At 32.8% G+C, this 10,515-nt stretch overlaps 1 protein-coding gene across 1 annotated transcript; it reads left to right on the forward strand.

Moving 5' to 3' along the window:
• Window positions 1-6,352: 6,352 nt before the first annotated feature.
• LOC120115788 (haloacid dehalogenase-like hydrolase domain-containing protein At2g33255) lies at window positions 6,353-8,796 on the forward strand. Its single transcript, XM_039136395.1, has 5 exons — window positions 6,353-6,787; window positions 7,424-7,466; window positions 7,881-7,941; window positions 8,035-8,169; window positions 8,296-8,796. Exons 1-5 carry the CDS (start codon window positions 6,355-6,357, stop codon window positions 8,512-8,514), a joined length of 891 nt encoding a protein of 296 aa, XP_038992326.1. The 5' UTR covers window positions 6,353-6,354; the 3' UTR covers window positions 8,515-8,796.
• The last annotated feature ends 1,719 nt before the right edge of the window (window positions 8,797-10,515 follow it).

Raw genomic sequence — 10,515 nt, forward strand, 5'->3', positions numbered from 1 at the left:
TAATTCTTAATCTAATAATCATGCATTAAATAAATCAACAAATTATTACTAATAATTTAAATTAAATTAAAACTTTAAAATGTTACCGTATCAACAAAGCGTCGAGATATATGATTTCCATCCAAGCGAAGTAGACCACCTTCCATTATATATACGTAAAAAAATTATATAAGTAAAATATTAAATAAATTAAAATACTTAAATAAAATTTAATACAAAATATTAAAAATATAATAAAATATACCTTAAACAGAGAATATAAGAGTATTTGAGAGAAATTGAGATAAATTGAGAGAATTTGATATGATGAAAGTGATTGAGGATTTAGATATTTATAGGGAGGATTGGGGTGTGAAGCGTCGGGATATGGGGGTAATTAAACATATAGTGTGGGGCAAGTGGTGCACCTTTTTGATGCGTGGCAGATACATAGGTAAGGCGCGGCCCCTGATCCACGCTATACCCACATGTATCTCATGTCAGCATATAGCGCGGTTCAAGGGGCGCGCTTTACTACTAAGGGTGTTAGATCGGGAAATATAATATGACCGGAGTTAGATCGATAAACATAACGATCACCGGTGATTTTTCCGTAAAAACACCAAATAAATGTATAGGTAAGATATGAGTATAAATAAGAAAAATACAACAATAAAAATAAAATCAACCACCACTTTCGTAAAAAAAAAGAAGATAAAAGACTGATGAAATAAAAAAAATTATTCAAATATAAAATATAAAAATACATAACAAAATTATGAAATTTGAAGAAAGAAAAGAAAAACAATGCGATCAACTAGAGATGGTTAAAATATCTGACACTGAGGATATTGATTTGATCCTATCTTATAGGAGAATTTTATTTTGAAAATTTCGGAGGTTTAGGGAAGGGAAGGTTTAAAGTAAAAAATCATTGGCGTAACCCGATTTGGTATAAATTATTAATTTATTTTTTATACATAATATGTTTAAGATTTTAGAGATGTTTATTTTATATTGTTAAAATATTTTTAATTATTAAAATTATAAAAAATTATTATGAAATATATTATTTTAACTAGGGATGGGCATAGGTCGGATTTGGATCAGGTTTCGGTAAACCCGACCCAAAAAATATATACCCTCCATCCGATCCGAATTCGACCCAAGTTTTTTAGATAAAATCCGAACCCAATCTGACCCGACCTAAAATAATAAAATATATTATTTTTATACAATAAAAATATTGATTTAATTAAAAAATAATATATAGAGGGGTATTATTGTAATTATTCCTAAATATATAAGATAAAATTATATTTTTCCAGGTCGGGTATTTTTCACCCTAAACTCGAATTCAACCCAACCCAAACATCACCTTTAAAAAACTCGACCTAACCCGACTCGAACCCAATTTTAAAAAAAACCCAACCTGATCGGGTCGAAACCCGTTGGATTTGGGTCCCATGTACATCCCTAATTTTAATTATTTAAAATATAATAAATGATTATAAATATATTAATATAAAATATATTACTTTAATTACTTCATATATTAATATATTCGGATCGAGTAGAAGTTGGGGTTTAATCTAAAAATTCAGGCGGCTCGAGGTGGGACAAGATATAAGCAATATATTTTTGAGTCGAGCTGCCAAAAGATCGGTCCACCCTGCCCCGTACCCATCACTACTTCAACAATAAATCGAGGATAGTGCATCGTGAAAAAATATTAAAAAATAGGATAAACGACACGAAATAGAAAAAAAACAACTGTTAACATTTGACATGCCTAATTTAAAATAATTAAATTGAGCACGAATCAAGTGACCTCAATGCTTAAAATATATTATTATTATTATTAGAGGTCTTCAGTTTGAGCATTATATATACATATGAATGAATTTTTTCTCAAAAAGTAGGCATCTAAATAAATCTAAACTGTTTTATATTTTATGCTTGAAAAATATGATAAACATATTTTATTTTATATATTTAAACATTTTAAAAATAATTTTTCTTTTATATATATACACTTAAATTTAAGAAAAAATTAAAAAAAAACTATAAAAAGTTGAAAAAGAGAAATCAATTTGAAATGATAATAGATGAATTTGTTGAGAAAAAGGGGTGAATTTCATGGGTGGATTTAATATTTATATTAAATATATATTATTTTTAAATATTAAAAATTAAAAATTAAAAAAATTATTTAATTTAAATATTAATTGGATAATTACTCTTTCGAATATGTCAAATTAAATAGGTATTTATTATCAATTTAACTTTGAATATTAAAAGATAATTATACAATTTTAAATATTTCAAATTAACATAATATTTATTTAATTTTGAACAGTAAAAGAAGTTTATATCTTTTGAATATTATAAATTAAAAGATTTCTATCATCTTCTTAAATTTAAATATTAAAGATATTAAAAAGATATCAATATCTTTTTAAATATTTCAAATTAAAAGGTAATTAAAAATATTATCTTTTAGAGTTTGAATATAAATGAATAACACTATTTTTAGTAAATTCTCTATCGCACGGTCCTTCGGGTGGTCCCAGGTTCACGTTCTGACTTGAATTAAATGATAGAGTCGCCACCGATCACCTTTGAAATAGGTTGATTGAACACCTCGAACTTATCGTTTACCAAATCTACGCCTTACCAGAGATTTGTCAGATCTGGGAGTCGTTTACGATCGAGGAATGAGGAGTGCCTTGAACTTATTGTTTACCAAATCTACGTCTTACCGGATTGTCTTAATTGCGAAAATTAAAATTTAAATGTTCAAATCTAAATTCTTACCTTCGAATTTATTTCAGGACTTCTAAAAGTTCCTTTAAATGAAAATTAGTGTGAAAGAAAATAATAAAATTTAAATGTTCAAAAATATGATAAGCATTAAATTAAGGATTTCTAGTTATACAATTGGAGTAATTTTAAAATTAGGGTTAGGGTTTAGGAAATTTGAGATCGAGGAAAAAATAATGAGAGGGGGATCTCTCACACCGATAACTACGTCCATTGCCGGTGAAAGCGCTGACAATCGGTCAACCACCACCCTCCAGTGACGGGTTGGACGAAACATCAAGTTTGAATCAAAATAAAATTATTCTACCTTACCTTAGCGGGTTGGTTGCGCAAACGGCGGCGAACAACATCCATGTCGAGAGGGATGAACAACAACGATTGAATTGAAGGAGGAAGACGAAACTGGCAGCGACGATGAGAAAATCACAACTTTTTTTTTAAAAAATAGGGTTTTGTAATTAGGGATTACCATTTGAACTAATTATATAAAAAAATATTTAAAAAACAATTTAATTAAAAATATGATTTATTTAAAATTACAATTACATTTTAACTAAAAAATTATTATATGTTAAGTATCTTATAATATTATCATTTTACAATTTAATTTATTGTTGCTTATTGTTATTGGTGCTCGCCGAGCGCTGTAAAAATTTCCTAAATATTATAAGTAAAAAATAATATACTTGATAAATGTCAACATAGACGAGTTCAAATTTAATGGAATTTGGAATTTAATCTAACTAGTTCATATAATTAACTTAAAAATACTTTATTAGTATTTTGCAACTTATATCAATTAGTTTATGTAATCAATTGCAGTCATACTTTTGGTAATGTCAAAAAATTATATAATATTTGATTAAATATTCATTTTGATTTTTAATTTTGATTAGAGTATTTTATCTCCTAGCGTTAGCATTTCATTTTACGACAAACAAATCACTCTATGGATGAAAATAATTAATTAACAAACAATTAACACTATAAACTATTAGATTTTTTACCCTAAAATGAAACGTTAAGGGCCAAAATGTTACATTAAAAAAAATAAGGGCCACACTGACTATTCAATTAAACATTAAGAGTCTTTTTGCCCTAAAATAAATTTAAAGGCCAAGGAACTCCAAAAGATGAATAGGGACAAAAATGATAATTTTGAAAAATATTGAAGACTGATTTTTGAGATGATACCTAATACTTTACAAAATTAGAATTTAAATTTGAATAATTTTCAACTAGTTATATTCTAGGACTAGACTTTCTTTGTATATAAAGAAATGGATCCCGTAGAGATTCCAAATCTGATTCCTCGGGATTCAATAGCTGGTGGCATATGGTTTTCACGTTTTATACCCATTTCCATGTGAAAAGCGCACAATGTTGGGAAATTATTTGGGTTTTTGTTGTTTTGGTCAAAAGCTGAACCCTTTACTTGTTTCGATCGGATATTTAGATGCTTTCGTCGTTTGGCTGATTTAATTTTGGATCAAAAAATGAAAATAGGATTATTTTTGTTTCAGATATACTTTGGAGGCTTTTCATATAATGTATCAAATACTAAAGCAATCTATGCAGCAATGAATTCCTAACTGCCTCATGATTCAGGATATGAATCCTGTATGGACTGTAATGGTTTCCATATCTTCATAATTCTTGAATTGGTTTCTCAATTCATTCTATTTTCTTTATAAAACTTAAATTTGTATTACTGATTTGATTTATATAACCTAATAAATGATTTAACTATTTAATGCATGCATATTAAATGTACGTAATAAAAAATATTGAAAGAAATGAATATTATTTTATAATAATGAATGGATTTACGTGAAAAATGTCATTTAACATTTTTTTCTTTTTTACATTTTCCTCTTTTCATTCGCATTGGGTAAAGCTCACCACGTCGGACGCGCCTTTGTGGCCTGTGCTGACTCAGCTGCCACACAAGCAAAGGCGCTGTAGGCCAAACACGTCTTGGGGGATTTTTGGGGAGGTTCGGTGGACCAAACGCGCCTTCAGAAAATGGGTGTTAGTTCAGGCATATTTGGTGAGTGTCTGATAGGGAAGTTTTTAATATTAGAGTGGGTTTTCGGTAAAAAGGGCAAAAATGCATCCCTACTTCATCCGAGCTTTGGAGCTTTGTGAGGGAGCATAAGATATCTCATTGTTAGACGACTAGGTAAAGAAGGCTTCTCAGTTTGCAGTAGCGCACTGCAGTGGGTGCAGAGACATCTCGACTTGTTTCACACAAAATAAATAAAACTAAGACTGCTTTGTCGTGATGAAACAGAGTAAAAGCATCATGACGCTGAAACGAAGGCTCTCAACTTTTTCGATCGATATTTAGGATGTAATCTCACCAGTCTAATAAAAGCATGAGGTATCTCAATGTTGTTCGGTAAGGTAAAGGAGGTTACTCAGTCTATGGTATCACACTACAGCAAGAGCGAGAGCATCTTAACGCATACAAAAGACTACATGTAGAACTGAGACATCTTTGCATTGGTGTTACCAGGTACAAGTATCTCAACGTCGAAGCAGAGGCGTCTAAACTCCTAAGACGATTCAGTGGTCGTAAGTTGGGCTAACGGTAATTCAGCACCCTACAGTGGCATCTCATGATTAGCAAGTGCTGAGACAATTCAACACCCTACGGAGGCAACTCAAAAAAAAAGTTACATGCTATTCCTAGAGAAGTTTTTCTGAGTACCTGAACCAAGAATAGTTTAGTAGTTTCATGCGAGGGATGTTCCTGCCAAAAATAGATTAACTCATAGTTTATACAAGTCGTGGGATGATGTGGAAGGTCATTGTGGAAGATTTTCATGTTTTTCCATGACGAGAGGGAAGAGAAAAGTGATCAGCAAGCGGTTCGAGTGAACTCACTAATGGACCAGCAGAAAATAAATGGAACCTTGAACCTCTATAAAGACATCTCAATGAAGAGAAGAGAACTATTATATGAGGGTTTGAAGGAGAAGATAAAATGGTGCGGAAATTTGACAAATACGATCAATATGGTTTCATGATAGTCATAAGTCGTAACCAATTTTTACAAAGTCACCAACATTGAGACAAAAGGAAAAACTTGGTTGTGCTAAGTTACAATCGTAAACAACCGCACTTTAGCAGCTATAGTCGGCTCAAGATCAACAAGTTCATCTGGAGCATAATTACGGGATGTCTTCCATGGAAAAGTGGGGACTAGCAGGAGAGTACAAAATTTCGACTCACCAAGAGTTTTAATGGAGTGAGTCGACTCGTTCGATTTCTGGGTCCTGTTTTATTCCCTTTTTCTTATAAAGGCGAAAGAAATTCACGTTGTCGTCGTTATTGCGGCAACAAGGCAGCCATGTCTGCAAAGCTAGGCTGTTTCATCTGCTGAAAAGAGGGTAACAGAACACCACGCTACGTAGTTTAAGGTTTTGGTGTTGTCCATAAGTTCGTTTTATCGTTTACGATGTGCCGTTTCACACTATTCTCGCCTTTTTTTTTAATAAAAAAATGGATTTTTAGTTAATTTTCACGGCCACATATTGATGATGACTGATGATGATTCACCTCGATCACCCACCAAAATCCACATACCCCCAAACCCTCAATCCCATAAATAGCATCCCAAAATTATCTTTCCTTAGATCTTTAATGCCTCCGTTTCCCTCCAATACCTTCCTCCGTTTACCCCCCAAATCCCTTCCCTTTTCTCATCTTCCCATGTCCGCCGTCGCCGCCAAACCCCGCCGTCTCCGTGGCGTCGTTTTCGACATGGACGGCACCCTCACGGTCCCCGTCATCGACTTCGCCGCCATGTACAAGGCCGTCCTAGGAGACGACGAGTACAAGAGAATCAGAGCTGAAAACCCTTCTGGGATTGATATCTTGCACCACATTGAGAAATGGAGTCCCGATAAGCAGCGAGAGGCTTATCATATTATTGCTGATTTTGAAAAACAGGGCATTGATCGCCTCCAAATCATGCCTGGTTAGTGTTCTATGGCTGGAAAAGTTTAAGGAAAATGTTAGAGGGAAATGATATATATATATATATATATATGATTTTCTTTCAATATATGAACCTTTTGCGTTCAAGTTTAAGTTTCATGTATGTGCTTGAATATGGTTAAAATGTAAGAATAACCTTTTGAATAGGGAATCTGCCGATCCTGTACTTATTTATATTCGGTCATTGATACACAAAAACATTTGAAAATTGAATCTGTTTGCCCATTTTTATGGGAAAATGTTGGTTTTTGTGGATTTAGAGTAAAATTAGCTGATGGATTGTTCATCTGCTGAGTCTATATTGTTCATGCAAAATTCTAACACTGAACTGAGTTTAAGAATATCTTTGGCTAGCAACTTCATATACTTTGTTCTTGGGTTCCCAATAGTTCCAATGTAGCAACTTTATATGCTGAGTGTATTGTTCATGGGATTGATGTATTGTCTTGGATTTACCTTTTGGTTATTGGGATCTTCCTTTTAAGCTGAAATAGTGTGCTTAGTTCAAAATATAAGCTACAGCGACTTCTCTCTTTCAGCTAAAGAACTTCATGTGTTTTTTCATTTTACATGCTAATCAATATAAGCTTGTAACATTTGGTTGATAATGGTGCAGGTGCGGCTGAACTTTGTGGTTTTCTTGATGCAAAGAAAATAAGGTCTAGTTCCACTATGCCTTAGCTTTTCCACCTATACATATTTGTCATCATTGGTGCTTGGTTTCTTCATTTTGCTTGAAGCACTTGTATTAAATACATATTCGGACATGGCTGGGGATATTGCCTTCCAACAATGCTTCAAATACACAGACAAACTTGGAAAAAAAAATTGAACGTATTCGTACGCGACTCTTACTCCCAAGTTCAAGTAACAGAGCTTTTTCATATGATGATAACTGCAAGTATAATAGTTGTTGTCTCACACTAGATCAATGAGCTTCCATATATGCCCTATTTGGCGTTACTGTTGTCTGGACACTAGTTAACATAGTTATATTACTTAATAATGATAGAAAATTGTTTTTGCTATAATTATGTCTTTAAAATTTTAACCTGAGCTTCCATTTGTTTCAGAAGGGGACTAATCACTCGCAATGTCAATGAAGCGGTTGATCTGTTTCATCAACGGTTCGGAGTAAGCTATTCGAAGCTTGAAATCAAACCATTCCGAAAATTTCTTGTTGGATTGGAAGATTGAAGTAAATCTTTCTTACATTCATTGTTTCAGATGATGTTTTCTCCGGCACTCAGCCGGGAGTTTCGCCCTTATAAACCAAATCCTGCTCCTTTGTTGCACATCTGTTCGACTTGGGATGTTCAACCAAATGAAGTCATGATGGTTGGTGATAGTATTAAAGATGATGTAAGTGTTTTCGCCCGAAGCAAATGATAACAAACAATAAAGTGAAAAAACCCGATTATGTATGCTTATTTATCATCTTCATGCATAGGATGATTACGTCCCTTATATTACATCATGTATTTGCAGGTGGCTTGTGGGAAACAAGCAGGAGCGGTAACATGTTTACTTGATGAAAAGGGGAGGTATGGCTCTCAAGACTTTGCCAACTTGGATCTAAAACCGGATTTCAAGGTGTCTTCCCTGAATGAAGTTCACTCTCTTCTGAAATCTAATTTTGACTTAACACCCCGAGTTCAAAATCCCGATTCAACCTCCGGTAGAGGTCCTCCTTTTGATAACTTATAGATTAGGAACACATGAAAAGAGAGAACAGGAGGTAATTAAGGAACGCTTTGGTGTAATATGCTGCGTAATTTATCCAAGGATGACGAAGAGATGTTTTGTGGTTTGAGTTGACATTTGGAAATTATAGCCAGGATCCATGGAGACAAAATTCAGTTGTTCATGGTGGTGTGTATTTTATTCTATTCATGTAGGTGTTCAAATGTAAAGAAATATTAGGCTGAATTATACTTTTTTCCGTTGGTGAATCCAATTATGTTGAAGAATTAATATCTTTATGAAGTACCCATTACTCTACAATTTTGGCACTTTAACATTCCTTCCCAAATTTGGTTTAGTAAATTGGATTTCCGCCAAATTGATCTCCATGGAATTGTTGGATAATTTCCCAGAAAATGATGTCGAGTGCCATCCATTAAAGATTGAGTTTTATCAATTCTTGAAGATCAAAACTATGGTCCATGCCTCCACGGGTACTTTAAAAAGACCAAAACTATGCATGCAAAACTACATTTAAAAGGGTAAGTTCCATATCAACACTATGGTCCATGCTTGCAGGGGAACTTGAAAAAGATCAAAACTCTAGTTGCAGAACTATATCTAAATGGGTAAGTTCCAAATCAACACCATAGATCCTTTAAACCCTAGACCCTGCCACGAGAGGGCTGGTCCCCGGGTCCATGAATGGCATAGTCGGGGTCTCCATACCTTGGTCCATCCTGGGATAGCCAAAAGTAAAACATATAAAAGGCGACTGTGTTAGAGCCGTTGCATGAGGTTTTTGATAAAAGGATCAAGTAACGACGGTTATATGAAAAAAGAAAAAAGAAATAATAAATCGGGAAAGATTAGTTCTCCGTTAATGTTACCTTGTATATTCTAAAAAAAAGTAACATATTTAGTAAGAAATCCAATTACTACTTATAATGTTATATGGATTTCTCAATGGAATAAAACTTACCACTGATCCCATGATCACATAAGCGCGCATTGGAAAAGCACATATCTGAAGCATTCCATGATCACAACTCCATCATCTTGTTACAACAAGTTGAAACAATGAAGCCGGCGATGATCTTGATAGTGGCTGGTGTCTTACAATGTCCTTACTGAAAAATTATGAAGCGAAGCTTTTTGGGTTCGCGGCTATTGCCATTAACCCTTCTGGATACCATGTCATCTCCTGACAAAGGCGGATCCACTAAGCTTCTAGGGGACCATTATTTTGGGGAAAAAAGTGTAAAAATTAATTTCATATGTTAAAGAGAAAAAAATAAAATTTGTATACCCAATTATTTTTAATAAAGATATATAAAATGTTGGACTTCATTTTTAAAATTTTAAATTCGTAACTGCTAAACGTTATTAGTCCTATGACAGTGCAAAACATCCTCCTCAGGCTCAGCCGATACAAGCACAAAATTCTCACCCTCGTTCATATATACATGGAAAGTTAGAACCAATCTCGTGGGAATATCAATCACTTTTGTCAAATGTTGGATAATTTCTGTGTGTGGTTCGTGGGATGAAGTTAGGAGCGGAACTAAGAATTTATTATAGAGATAGTTAAAATATTTTTTTAATTGAGGGAGTCTATTAAAATTTTATTTATTTATTTTTAAAATATATATATATATATTAATTAATATATACAAAAATAATTGGCGAGGGCCAAGGTTCTCTTTGACCCCATACTGTTTCGCCCATGATAACAATTGTTAATTGAATCATACAACGTGAGGCATGATGCCAATTTTTTTGCTATATGAACTTTCCATGATATGTTTATTTTGATTTATTATTAAATTTGATATTAGAGTTAAATTTATAAATATCTTATCCGTTTTTAAAATTTGTAAATTTTTTAAAACAAAGATGTCATATTTCTTGAATTGTTATAAAAAAAATAATCGAAATTGAGAGAAAGAATGTAACCTCTCTTCTTCAATTATCTTTATTTTACCTCCTTATAAAGACAAATCTTTGATAACGGTTAACAATTAT

Source organism: Hibiscus syriacus, unplaced genomic scaffold (genome assembly GCF_006381635.1).
Source record: "Hibiscus syriacus cultivar Baekdansim isolate YM2019G1 unplaced genomic scaffold, ASM638163v2 tig00110271_pilon, whole genome shotgun sequence".
Classification (NCBI taxonomy): Eukaryota; Viridiplantae; Streptophyta; class Magnoliopsida; order Malvales; family Malvaceae; genus Hibiscus; species Hibiscus syriacus.